This window comes from Oncorhynchus gorbuscha, linkage group LG26, assembly GCF_021184085.1.
Source record: "Oncorhynchus gorbuscha isolate QuinsamMale2020 ecotype Even-year linkage group LG26, OgorEven_v1.0, whole genome shotgun sequence".
NCBI classification, from domain to species: Eukaryota; Metazoa; Chordata; class Actinopteri; order Salmoniformes; family Salmonidae; genus Oncorhynchus; species Oncorhynchus gorbuscha.
In genome coordinates, this window is record NC_060198.1 from 40790387 (window position 1) to 40803139 (window position 12753).

Below are 12753 nucleotides of genomic sequence, written 5' to 3' on the forward strand. Positions count from 1 at the left end.
CGGGAGCCAGTAGATACAGTACAATCCTTTTAATATTTTGTCTCAGAAGGACCAATCCCCCAGACAAATGGGCAGACAAAGTTCAAATGTAATTTTATTCAATATTCTGGTTTCCAAAGGTCATGAGAGAACCGTTTCCAAAGATGGATTGTATTGCATTATGTCAGACTGTGACTAGCTTGCTGGCTATCACTGAATGATGTATCAGGCTAGTCAGAGGCTTACTTTCAGGGGTTGGTAATATCACACTGGACATAAGATGGTTAAAGTTATGGTCAAGTTTATTCTGAAGTTGTTTGTATAAAATGTACCATAAAAGGACAAAAACCTTTAAATGAATCTGAGCATATTAATATTTGAGCATGTCACAATGAATGTTTGACAGAGAGCTCAGCCTATTGCCTTGCAGTTGTTGCTCTCCAGAGACCCTGCCACTCCTTTAACTGCTCTTCTTCTTCCACTCCACCCTCCATTCATCCCAGTCCAGCAGGGTTCGACTGGTCTGCCATCCAGCTACCTCCAGAGCTAGAAGAGATGAAGCACAAACAATGGTGACTGACCAGTGTTACAACATCCAGCGGTGTCAGTTGGGTATGGCGCTCAAGACCAAAAATGTAAATTAGTCTCAAATCATTCCAATCCCGATTTAAAATGCAACAGCTGTTTAGCATATTGAGAGCTGGCTTTAGGACCATGTGGAGCATCGCTCTGAGAGAGTAGAGAAATCGAGACATTGGGGCAGGGCCACTCTTGTCTACTTATTGCCCCTGATGGGGCGGGAGTGGACAAGAAGTAGACCAGCGACAGTTGTTCCTTCTCTTGCGTGAGCATGCCAGACATTATGGAGGAACCGCGAGCTCACATGGGTAAAGCCTGCTCATACGAGAGAGAAAACGACAACTTATACAGACAGGAACCGTGACCATTTTTTCTTCAATGGTTAACGGCCTGAGTAAATTCTTATCACTTTTAGAAAGCAGGGACAGTGCCAGTTTGCTTTGCCGGACAGCAATTTAGGCAGTGTGCTGAATGTTTTGAATTTGATGTCGGCATTTGAACTGTCTTATTTGACAGCCAGGAGATCATTGGGGAGGTGGGGGAGCCCTCCTTTTTTGGTGGCCATTCAAAAACAAAAGCATTTATTGCCATTAAAATATGGGTTATGAAAGCTGTAGAGCTCATTTATATTTTCATTCATTCACCCAGTAGGCTAGAGCAAGTTTGGTTTCCTGGTTTTGGCCTTAAAAAACAAACAATTGTAGGCTATAACAAATGTGCATTGTCATGCAGTGTCAGAATGATTATTGAGATAATGTAAATCATTCATGATTACTTAGTTGGGCTAACTTTTTTCAACTTCTTGCTGTAGGTCAACTTCATGATCATCATCATCCTCTGCCTGCATCCTTAATCCCTACCTGTAGCCTACCTGCCTCTGGTATAATGCATTTCCACCCCTCACTATCAGTCTTGCTTGTCCATCTTCCTGAATTAAAATGATATATTCTAACAATCTTGCATGCAAAAGTTATTTAGCTATAGTGTGGATGTAGCACTTTTTAAATATGAGCACCCTGATTGTGATGTGTTGCATGCACAGAGGTTGCACTATCAGATAGAGACAAGCTGGCCCGGGGAACAAATGGAGCGAGCCGCCCCTTCGTTGGTTACTGAACACAGCAAAAAAAGAAACATCTCACTTTCAACTGCGTTTATTTTCAGCAAACTTCATGTAGCAAATATGTAAATATTTGTATGAACATAAGATTCAACAACTGAGACACAAACTGAACAAGTTCTACAGCCATGTGACTAACAGAAATGGAATAATGTGTCCCTGAACAGGGGGGGGGGGTCAAAAATCAAAAGTAACAGTCGGTATCTGGTGCGGCCACCAGTTGCATTAAGTACTGCAGTGCATCTCCTCATGGACTGCACCAGATTTGCCAGTTCTTGCTGTGAGATGTTACCCCACTCTTCCATCAAGGTCCATCGAGTTCCTGGACATTTCTGGGGGGAATGGTCCTAGCCCTCAGCCACTGATCCAACAGGTCCAAGGAGTGCTCAATGGGATTGAGATCCAGGCTCTTCGCTGGCCATGGCAGAACACTGAAATTCCTGTCTTGCCGTAAATCAGCCATACTGCTCGTTCTGTGCGTGATGGCATTGTCATGCTGGAGGGTCTTGTCAGGATGAGCCTGCAGGAAGGGTACCACATGAGGGAGGAGGATGTCTTCTCTAACGCACAGCGTTGAGATTGCCTGCAATGACGACAATCTCAGTCCGATGATGCTGTGACACACCGCCCCAGACCATGACGGACCCTCCACCTCAAAATCGATCCCGCTCCAGAGTACAGGCATTGGTGTAACATTCATTCCTTTGAAGATAAACGCAAATCCGACCATCACCCCTGGTGAGACAAAACCGTGACTCGTCAGTGAAGAGCACTTTTAGCCAGTCCTGTCTGGTCCAGCGACGGTGGGTTTGTGCCCATAGGCGACGTTGTTGCCTGTGATGTCTGGTGAGGACCCGCCTTACAACAGGCCTACAAGCCCTCAGTCCAGCCTCTCTCAGCCTATTGCGGACAGTCTGAGGCCTGATGGAGGGATTGTGCGTTCCTGGTGTAACTCGGGCAGTTGTTGTTGCCATCCTGTACCTGTGTGGTGTGATGTTCGGATGTACCGGTCCTGTGCAGGTGTTGTTACATGTGGTCTGCCACTGCGAGGACGATCAGCTGTCCATCCTGTCTCCCTGTAGCGCCGTCTTAGGCGTCTCACAGTACGGACATTGCAATTTATTGCCCTGGCCACATTTACAGTCCTCATGCCTCCTTGCAGCATGCCTAAGGCACGTTCATGCAGATGAGCAGGGACCCTGGGCATCTTTCTTTTGGTGTTTGTCAGAGTCAGTAGAAAGCCCTCTTTAGTTTTCATAACTGTGACCTTAATTGCCTATCATCTGTAAGCTATTATTGTCTTAATGACCGTTCCGAAGGAGCATGTTCATTCATTGTTTATGGCTCATTGAACATGGGAAACATGTTTAAACCCTTTACAATGAAGATCTGTGAAGTTATTTGGATTTTTATGAATTGTCTTTAAAAGACAGGGTCCTGAAAAAGGGACGTTTACATCAATATTTTCAGTGCCACATCGTTGGTTAATAGAATGTTTAAATACTCTGAGGCACCTTGTTGATAAAATGCCTCAATACTCATTGAATGTTTTCCTTCCCTGGTGAATATTGCAGAAATTATAAAATGAGCTTGGTGCGCACACATTATGCAGCGCAATAAGACAAATTGTAGCTACTGGAAATGTATAGGTTTCCTCTAGTGGCCAAAAGGCCATTTTAGCATGGGCAGCGCCATGAGGGCTTCCACCATTTGAATGTTGTCAACCGGATGGGACGTCCAACTTCATTGGCGGAGCCCTCCTGGTGACCGTGTTCGGAGAAAAAATAAGAAAATGGATTACATCAAAGTGGAGATTGCCTCAATGACGCTGCTCATATACGCTATGATGGCACATATAAAAGACGAAACTTGTATCTATCTCTATGGTATGATAAGGTGACATGTAAAGGGGCCTTAACTCCCTTTTTAAAAAGGCATGTGTAGATTTTCCATTTGTATTTCGTGATTTTGGACATTCTTTGGTCGAGTCATGCGTCCTTGTCAGTTGTAGGCCTAAGTAAGTCATTTTGTGTAGGCCTATGCTTCTTATTTCAATGCATGTTTATGATTTATCTGGCAGAGTTTACATTCGCGGCCAGCTGTTTTATTCACCAGATACTCACCTTTATTTAACTAGGCAAGTCTTAAGAACAAATGCTTATTTACAATGACGGCCTACCAAATGTCAAAAGCCTTCCTGTGGGGACGGGGCCTGGGATAAAAAATAATAATAAAATAACATTGATATCGGCATTTGAAAATCGTCCTTGTTGTGACTTGTTAGCCTGTATTATGCATCTATTTCATGTTCACTGTATGTGCTGTTCCACAAGTAAATGAGTCAATTTAGGAAGTTGAGTAGTGGTTGACATTTTACACACCATTCCACAGACCTTTAAACCCAATATTGAGGTGATAATTAATTGCTGGGATCATTTTTATTGGTTTTTGCTGTTCTCCAAATAGCATTTTAAACTGTGTAGAAATGCAGTAAATGAGCTTCAACTTCCAAACAATTCCTTGGGAGGGGCATACCCTAGGTTTAGCTGAACGGACGCCACTGACAATATCCCAAAATACACGGTGGGAGTAAACAGCTACTGACTGAGCACACCTTGTTACACTGAGCTTACCTTTGAGGAATGGCTGAAAAATTTGGTCCATAAGTTTATGACTCTCATGCACCAGCTCCCAATGATCTTGAGGGAAAGGGGAAAGGATAACATAGAGGAAAAAGGGATAACAGAGTTATAACACAGCATTGACAAAGACATTGGTTTAAACTGTCATGTAAAGATGATCATTAAAGGCTCACTGTTGCTTTGTGACATTGAGAGTTGTTTGAGAGCCCCCTCTAGTGGCGAGACAGGTTGTAACACAGTGCAGAGGCACACTGCTTGGCACACAGCCCTAATCTCATCACATACAGATGCATCTGGTCCCAAACAAACACACACAGAGCCTAAGGGAGAGAAATAGCACATTCAATAACACTCAGATGACATACACCATCTACTAAAATGACATGATGTAATGTACACCCATCTAGAAACAACCCACGGTCATAACTGAGTACAGCAGTTGGTGGGGGATTACTGAAAGATGTTATACACACCACGTTTGACTCCGATAAGGAAGGGCTTGTGGTTGTTTTTCATGGCCAAAATAAGGTCCTCTGACCTACAAAATGAAAGAAATTATATAATTGATCATGAACATCCAAATCTGAGCACACTCCACTTTCACACCAAACAGGCAGACACCAACTTACGTATAAATAAGTTCCCCTAGCCTCACTCCCAGTTTGATTGGCACTGTCCTCCTGAACTCTAAAAAAATAAACAGCAGAAAATTATGTTAAATCCATTGATAGTTGATCGCCATAATGATCAACAAGCCAATTCAGTGTTTATTATTCACTGAATGTCAGCCATACCCAAGAATACAGGCTCTTTAAGATTGGCCTCTAGTGGACCGAGGACCCGTCCATCTCTCAGGTATTGGTGGAGCACAATAGCAAGCCGAGCTTCGTTGAGTGTCTCCATGACAACTGAACGCACTGCTTTGTAATTTGCACAAAGGTGTAGAATGGTGAAAAGGAAGAAGAGGACGAACGTCAGCCTGAGGAGATGAGAAAGGATGGAAAACAGATCAATCTCCATCGAATAACCAATGGGTTATCTATATAGAACTGTGATGTCCTATCTCATACAGTGGCCGTGTAAGCAGTGCAATAGAGGACTCACAGTGGATTGTCAGTGACAAGAGGAATAAGGATCAGACTGACCAGCAGTCCAGCCAGATTCACTAAAGTCTCCTGTAAAGAACACACGAATTACAATAAGATCCTCATCTTAAAGCAGCAGTAAGAGACAGGATAGTAAAAGCCATGGGTTAGTTACAGTATCTTACAGTATCATCAAGTCATCAAGAAATATGTATGGAGCACCTGGCTGCCATCTTTGGCAGAGATGTCCGCCATGTTGTCTCTGCGAGCTTGGTGAAGAGTCAAAGCAGCTCTGGTGGCCCCACCTGCAACCCCGACAATGGACTGACAAACACAGAGAGAGATCGAACAGTGTACATTTACATTTAGCAGACGCTCTTATTCAGAGTGAATTACAATCAGTGCATTCAACCAAAGTAGGTAAAACAACTACATATTAGGAACATTGCAAGTAAAACCTTCAACATAGCTAGTTGCTATCTGCAAAATCAATGCTAGTGAGAATATGGTATTCAGATTTACCTTGAATATTCCAGCAGAGCACACAATTAGAGTGAAGCATGTTGGGAAGTTAGGAGCCAGTATTTCCATGAACATGGCGATATCATTGAGAACATCAGCAACAAGCCTAAGGAAAACAGCACAAGTATTGAAATACCCAATAATTCCATAACACACAATGAACACTCTCACTTTGGTGATGCTTGACATCCCTACCTCCATTTTTTGGCCTCAGAGTCCAGTTTATTCCTAAAACACAGAGAAAGACAACATTTGAAAAACAATATTGAAAATGACTAATAGTAGATTACAAAACAAATCAAAACTCACCCTTTAAGCCAGGCAAATAGGATTCTTCCCAGCATGCCTGTGCCATCTAAAATGTAGATTGTTTTTTTTTAAACCCCTCAACAGGAAAGAAGACAATAGTCTTATCACAGTCATTAACACTAACCTCGTAATAACCAGGTAATTGTTGCAGCAGCAACTGTTGCCTCTTGGTTTCCAACACCAACACCCCTTAAAGAGGCCTGGGTGGCAAGAGTACCTGAAAGAGAACTGGCGAAGGCCTGTGTGTGTGTGTGTGTGTGTGTGTGTGTGTGTGTGTGTGTGTGTGTGTGTGTGTGTGTGTGTGTGTGTGTGTGTGTGTGTGTGTGTGTGTGTGCGTGTGTGTGTCAGAGAGAGGGAGAGGGGGAGAGAGTGCAACAGAGTGTTAAAATGTACATAATAAATTTGACATTTCAAAATAATGGCACACATATCCACAAAACAACATCCTCTGTCTTTCTCACACAGACCTACCTGAAGAGTATCCCAAAATTGATACTGCAGGTAATCGCCACTGACACTCTCTGGATACCCTTGAGGCAAGAAGACACTCTAACAAGAGTAGAGATATGAGAGAGAGAGGGGACGATATGAGAGAGAGAGAGAGAGGATGATATGAGAGAGAGAGAGAGATGATATGAGAGAGAGGATGATATGAGAGAGAGAGAGGACGATAATGAGAGAGAGAGAGGACGATATGAGAGAGAGAGAGAGGATGATATGAGAGAGAGAGAGAGAGAGAGAGGATGATATGAGAGAGAGAGAGGACGATAATGAGAGAGAGAGAGATATGAGGGGGTGGGGGGGGGGGGTTAGGGACGGATTGAAATTTACAGTTTGGGTACCTGGAGGAAAATGAGGGAGGGTCATGCCTTTTCAATTTCAGTCAAGGGGAGGGTTTTGTATTTTTAAAATCTACTCCAGGGGAGGGTCATGCAAGTTGTAATTGATGACATTTCTATATTTCTCAGTGTTTCAGAATGAGTTGCTTACTAGGCTATATATCGATGTGTGCCCGATGCCTCCCCTAATTTCTGATTCTCCACTAGGCGCATAATATCAAGTGTGCTTAAAGGCTATTTAGTGTGGTCTCAATCAAATGATCCATAGCCTATATGTGCATGCTAGGAGAAGCACAGAGCAAAGTTATATTTCTAAGGTAGCTGTTGGGATGAGGTAAATAAAACTAGGAAGCATTACACACTGCAATGGATATTCCAACCCTGAGACCCAGCCTGCTCTGTTCTTGCTGACTAATGCCTAACCAATGGCTGTGCTGTGTAGGCCTACGGTGGCAGTTCAGGAGAGTCAAAGGCTTCTTCTGAATTTTTGGGGGATTGCGCGCCGACTAGCCTATGTTCTGTTTAGGTTAAGAAGGAGAGGGTGAATATGAGAAGGAGCTATAGGAGGACAGACTCATTGTAGCGGCTGGAATGGAATAAATGGAACGTATAAAACACATGGAATCCACGTTCGACTCCATTCTATTAATTCCATTCCAGCTATTACAATGAGCTCGTCCTACTATAGCTCCTCCCACCAGCCTCCAACTCAGCCTGGAAAACACCCTCCATTCACCTGTTATGGTGACAATACCACCCTCCATTCACCTGTTATGGTGACAATAACACCCTCCATTCACCTTTTATGGTGACAATACCACCCTCCATTCACCTGTTATGGTGACAATAACACCCTCCATTCACCTTTTATGGTGACAATACACCTGTTACCCTCCATTCACCTGTTATGGTGACAATACCACCCTCCATTCACCTGTTATGGTGACAATAACACCCTCCATTCACCTTTTATGGTGACAATACCACCCTCCATTCACCTGTTATGGTGACAATACCACCCTCCATTCACCTTTTATGGTGACAATACCACCCTCCATTCACCTGTTATGGTGACAATAACACCCTCCATTCACCTGTTATGGTGACAATAACACCCTCCATTCACCTTTTATGGTGACAATAACACCCTTTATTTGATGAATAATTTGGAACTATTGGCATTAGGCCACGGCATGCAAATATTTAGTTTATCAATAGATTATTGGGTTTATATTCCCTCATTTGGTATAGGCTCTGGGATTAAATAGGCAATGATGTCGTGTTCCTATCGCACAGCAATACCATAGCCTACACATACTGTGAAATATTTTACCTAAACTACTGCCCTATTTAATGTGTTAGCAGTCATTTATGCTGTATCTGGAAAATAACTGTCAGTTTCTGAAGGAGAAAACAATGGCACATGTTCATGGACCTGTCAGCAGAACATTTTAATTCGACAATGTTTTACATGGACTTTTCCCCCAACCTAAATATGATAGAGAAAGCGTGAATTCTGAAACATAGTAGGGCAGTCTACAAAAGAATGCAATTACAGTACTTACAGTAGGTACAGTTCTATTTCTTCTGTGTTTCTGTTTTACTTGCCTTTATAATGTATGTTTTATTGTACTACTGATATTTATTACTGCTAAAAGCATTTCACAGTAGGCTACTTATGCATATGAGAATACAAATTGAAATGCCATACTTAGGCCTACTTCAATGTAAAAGATCAGCTATTAAATTAAACTGCATACCGGTATTATAAACCACACTGCCTATGATTTTGCAAAACTTGAAATACATATAGCCTATCTATATACAAGGCTGTATATATATCTATATACAAGAGATGTGGATGGTAATTTGTTGTATGGCTCCTTTGAGAATATGAGCCCAGCACGTCCAGAAAAAGTGAGGAATATATTCTCCAAATATATTCCCTAAAAAAGGGAAAAAGATTCCTATATCTAATTAAAAGATTTCTATGTCTAATTATTTTCGATTTTAAATAAAACACATCTATTTTCATTCTTCTAATTAATGGTAAATGGTTGCATTCTTGTTCATACGTTTTCCTGTTTTTCGTTTTTTATGAAGCTTTTCATCATATCCTCCATTTGCACAAAATACTTCCTCGCAGTGGCGACCCCTCGTTCAGGGCAGAGCCCCACCGGTTTTGCGCAACAACAAAAAAACAAGTCGACAATCTACTGGCAAATACTTTTTAATCCTTGTCATATGAAGTTAAATTATAGATAAAACGTATCGGTGCTCATCGGCCATTGTAACAAAGATTACACAACAAGTTGGAAACCGCAAATTCCCCAATGAGTTGTTTGGAAGGAATCAGTGGCTAACTGCAAGCACTGCAAAGCAACCACTAACATTAGTCTGCTATTCAATGGAGTGGCTGTGTGTATTTTCTGAGGTCCCACCATAAATCCAGAGAATGGCAGACTTTGATGACAAAGTATGTTGACAAAATGTGCCCACAAAAGGACGGCCGCACCACCTTCACAGGGTGATTTCAAAAATGTATTTTATGCTGCTGCATAAATTATGTAATATGCAAGAGGGATATGTACACTGTAGCTAAGAAAGTAATACTAAGTGTATGTTGTGTAGTAAGCTGTTAGTAGCCCATGTCATTCGTGGCCGGTGTGTGCTTGTTTGCACAGCTTTGACAGTGCTACTAATAGTAGTCGTGGTGCCTGGGTTGCACGTGCAACTTCAGCACACACAACATTCTACAATAGAATGCTGTTATTTGACATGTCAAATTAAAAGCTTATTTAATGTGTCGAAAACACGCAAAGACCCAAACGGTGTTCAATGTGCCTCACCCTAATAATTTGGTCTTTTTTCACCTCTTTATTTTGCCTACTGTTCTGACTTGGTGGAGCACATGTAGCCTATAACCTGTTTTGGAGAGATGTAATCATTGAATATTGCAAGAGCTTTCATTGTCTGGTTTATATATCCCCTTCATTTACCCTACAGTTCTGACTTTTTGTACAGGGAGAACACTGTAAGAACGGCCCATGTTCTGAATTCTGCCGCTGTACATTTCAAAAGTGCTGAATAAATAGTTATATTGACTATGTCCGTCGTCTCTTGCTCATTAATGTCTTAATCAAAATGACAGATTGCCTCTTATCCAGTCGTCATCCACTTATGCCATAGTTTGTACATCTCAATTGTCAGTAGAAACCACATTTGTTTCAGCAAGTCAGCCATATCAGCTATGTTTTTTTTAAAGGCAGTTAATGAGGCTGAATGAACTGTTTCGCTGCCAGACAAGGCTCCACTGATAGCCAGGTGTAGCAGTGGTAAGGTGTTGAGACTCTGCTGTTGGGGCAGCTTTATGTAGGCCCTAACAGTTTGTGGACACCGTTTGTTACTGTTATAGTGCAATTAATGTATTGTTTAGTGTTGTGTTGTGTAGTGGCTTTGCTGGCATGCATCCCACATTTTTTGTTTTTGCCCCACCAATAGATTTACATGCTAAAATCGCCACTGCTTTACTTGGAATTCAATATATGTGTGTACACATGGTCTAAAGTTTGCGGAGAGGTGAGCACATTCTCACAGTCAAGCTAAAAAAAATGTAGATGCCAACTTTTGTGTGAAAAGTGGCACAAGCACATTTTGGGGTATTATTTTGTACTTATGAAAGGTTTATAAATTAGGCTCCTGGTCTGTCCCAAGAAGTGAGGGTAAACGGTAGGCATTTTCCCTGTTATCCAATTTATGTTTAATTATTTGGGGTATAGATGAGGGTCACTTGTTTTTTTTCAAGCGTTCAGGGAGGGTTTAGGTAAAATATATTTTTCTGAAGAGGGCCAACCATTTTCACTTCAGAGATGTCCGATTTTCTCCATGTAACCCTTATTATAAATAACGTTTACTCCCTTAGCAGTTGTGAGACTATATTCAGTGAGCCTTTATCAAAATTCATTATAATGTTAAAAAAATGTCTCACTTTGAACACGCCAATGATGGTTTTTCCAGTCGTCCCACCGTTGCCCCCTTCTCTTTCTCTCTCCATTACTCCATCCTTCAACTGATATTTCCATGACTCGAGGGAGCCATATCTCTCCGTTGCCACCACTGGCATTTTCTGTTCCTCAATTTAATGAAACACCACCTGCACGGTTAGACAGATGTTTGTAAATAATATATTTAGTTATGCATTTTATGCAATACTACTTTCTGCTGCATGTTTTCACTTACCAAAGCTTTACTTCCGTGTTTTCAGAAGCCACGTCAGCTGTACAAATTCTGTATTTTCTATTGGCTAAGGACTGAAACTGTCCCTGCAGTTTAGACCAATCCCGCGATTGCTTTGGGACAGTTTGATCCAGATAATTTTCCACAGGCTTCGAATTTTGCTTGTTTGTAGTATTTTTGTGTGTGTGTTTCTGTGTGTGTCAAACAAAATCAATAAAAATTGTATTCGTAAAAAACAGGTGTAGACTAACAGTGAAATGCTTGCTTACGGATAATTTCCCAACAATGCAGAGTTAAAGATACAATAATGGAAAAGTACAATTTAAAAAAGAATAACAATAATGAATAACAATAACTTAACTAAATACAAGAAGTACCAGTACTGAGTCAATGTGCAGGGGCACAAGGTAATTGAGGTAGCTACGGTATGTACATATAGGTAGGTGTAAAGTGACCAGGCAACATGATAGATAATAGACAGTAGCAGCAGTGTGTGTGTGTGTGTGTGTGTGTGTGTGTGTGTGTGTGTGTGTGTGTGTGTGTGTGTGTGTGTGTGTGTGTGTGTGTGTGTGTGTGTGTGTGTGTGTGTGTGTGTGTGTGTGTGTGTGTGTGTGTGTGGGTGAAAGTGTGTGTGGGAGTGTGTGGCGTCAGAATGCATGTGTGCGAGTGTTATGTGCGTCTGTGGACGAGTGTGTGTGTGCTTGAGTGACATCACTGTTGAGGAATGCAGTCTGGTAGTCCCCAAGTACTGAAATAAATATTCCTTACCTCTGGGTCAGAGAACAGAGTAGTTTGGCGGAAGTCTTGAAACAGGGTGTGCACGTTAACTTAGACTAGAGTAGCAAAACAGTTGACGTATAACAGAGACCTTGAGAGAGTGGGCATGTCTCAACACATAGTTATCCAATTACCTAAATCATTCTCACTTACGATGGACCAAACATATTGGGAATTGTATGTGTGTGTATGAAACAAAGCGTGCATGAAAGGTGTAAGTTTAAAAGAGGGAGACAGGGGGAGACAGACATGAATACAGTGGCATAAAGATATTATTAACATGTACAGAGGAGGATAAGGGAGGACAGAGTACATGAAACCAAGCTGTTTGTTTTCTCTCAAGGCAAGGCATGTTTTGACTCACCTATGCAGGTTTTCAGGAATGTTGCACAGAGCGAGCAAGAGAGAGAGAGAGAGAAGAGGAGCTAAGAGGCACTGTATTCCATAACATCGTGATTGATAGAATAATAGAATGTGGAGAACCAACAAGTACGGTTGAAGTGGAGAGTGTAGTTAGATATAGATAAAGGTAGGGCCTGAGAGTGTGGGAGGGAGTGGGACGACAGAGGAGGTTAAAGTGTGAACAGTAAAGGGGCGTGGAGGTAGAGTGTAGTTAGATATAGATAAAGGTAGGGCCTGAGAGTGTGGGAGGGAGTGGGACGACA

General features: G+C 41.8%; 1 protein-coding gene across 3 annotated transcripts; it reads right to left on the reverse strand.

The window, feature by feature from the left end:
- Positions 1-263: 263 nt before the first annotated feature.
- Positions 264-12627, reverse strand: rusf1 (RUS family member 1). 3 transcript variants are annotated; one of them, XM_046331800.1, is made up of 16 exons: positions 12453-12627; positions 11315-11502; positions 11064-11228; positions 6708-6785; positions 6361-6475; positions 6237-6282; positions 6123-6155; positions 5928-6033; positions 5628-5729; positions 5425-5495; positions 5115-5299; positions 4950-5007; positions 4794-4858; positions 4494-4640; positions 4312-4377; positions 264-525 (listed from the first exon to the last, which is right to left on the reverse strand). In XM_046331800.1, the coding sequence occupies exons 3-16, from the start codon at positions 11196-11198 to the stop codon at positions 440-442; spliced, it is 1293 nt and encodes a 430-aa protein (XP_046187756.1). In that variant the 5' UTR covers positions 11199-11228; positions 11315-11502; positions 12453-12627; the 3' UTR covers positions 264-439. The 3 variants fall into 3 exon arrangements, with proteins under 3 accessions (XP_046187756.1, XP_046187757.1, XP_046187758.1); XM_046331801.1 differs by lacking the exon at positions 11315-11502; XM_046331802.1 differs by lacking the exons at positions 11064-11228; positions 11315-11502 and having other exon boundaries at positions 12453-12625.
- Between the last annotated feature and the right edge of the window lie 126 nt (positions 12628-12753).

Excerpts from the sequence above, each read along its gene's own strand:
- rusf1 (XM_046331801.1), bottom strand. The coding sequence starts at position 11,198 with ATGCCAGTGGTGGCAACGGAGAGATATGGCTCCCTCGAGTCATGGAAA. Across the intron at positions 6,476-6,707 it reads AATTTTGGGATACTCTTCAG|GCCTTCGCCAGTTCTCTTTC; the intron begins GTAGGTCTGTGT and ends ACACACACACAG. Across the intron at positions 5,300-5,424 it reads CTTGTCACTGACAATCCACT|GCTGACGTTCGTCCTCTTCT; the intron begins GTGAGTCCTCTA and ends TCATCTCCTCAG.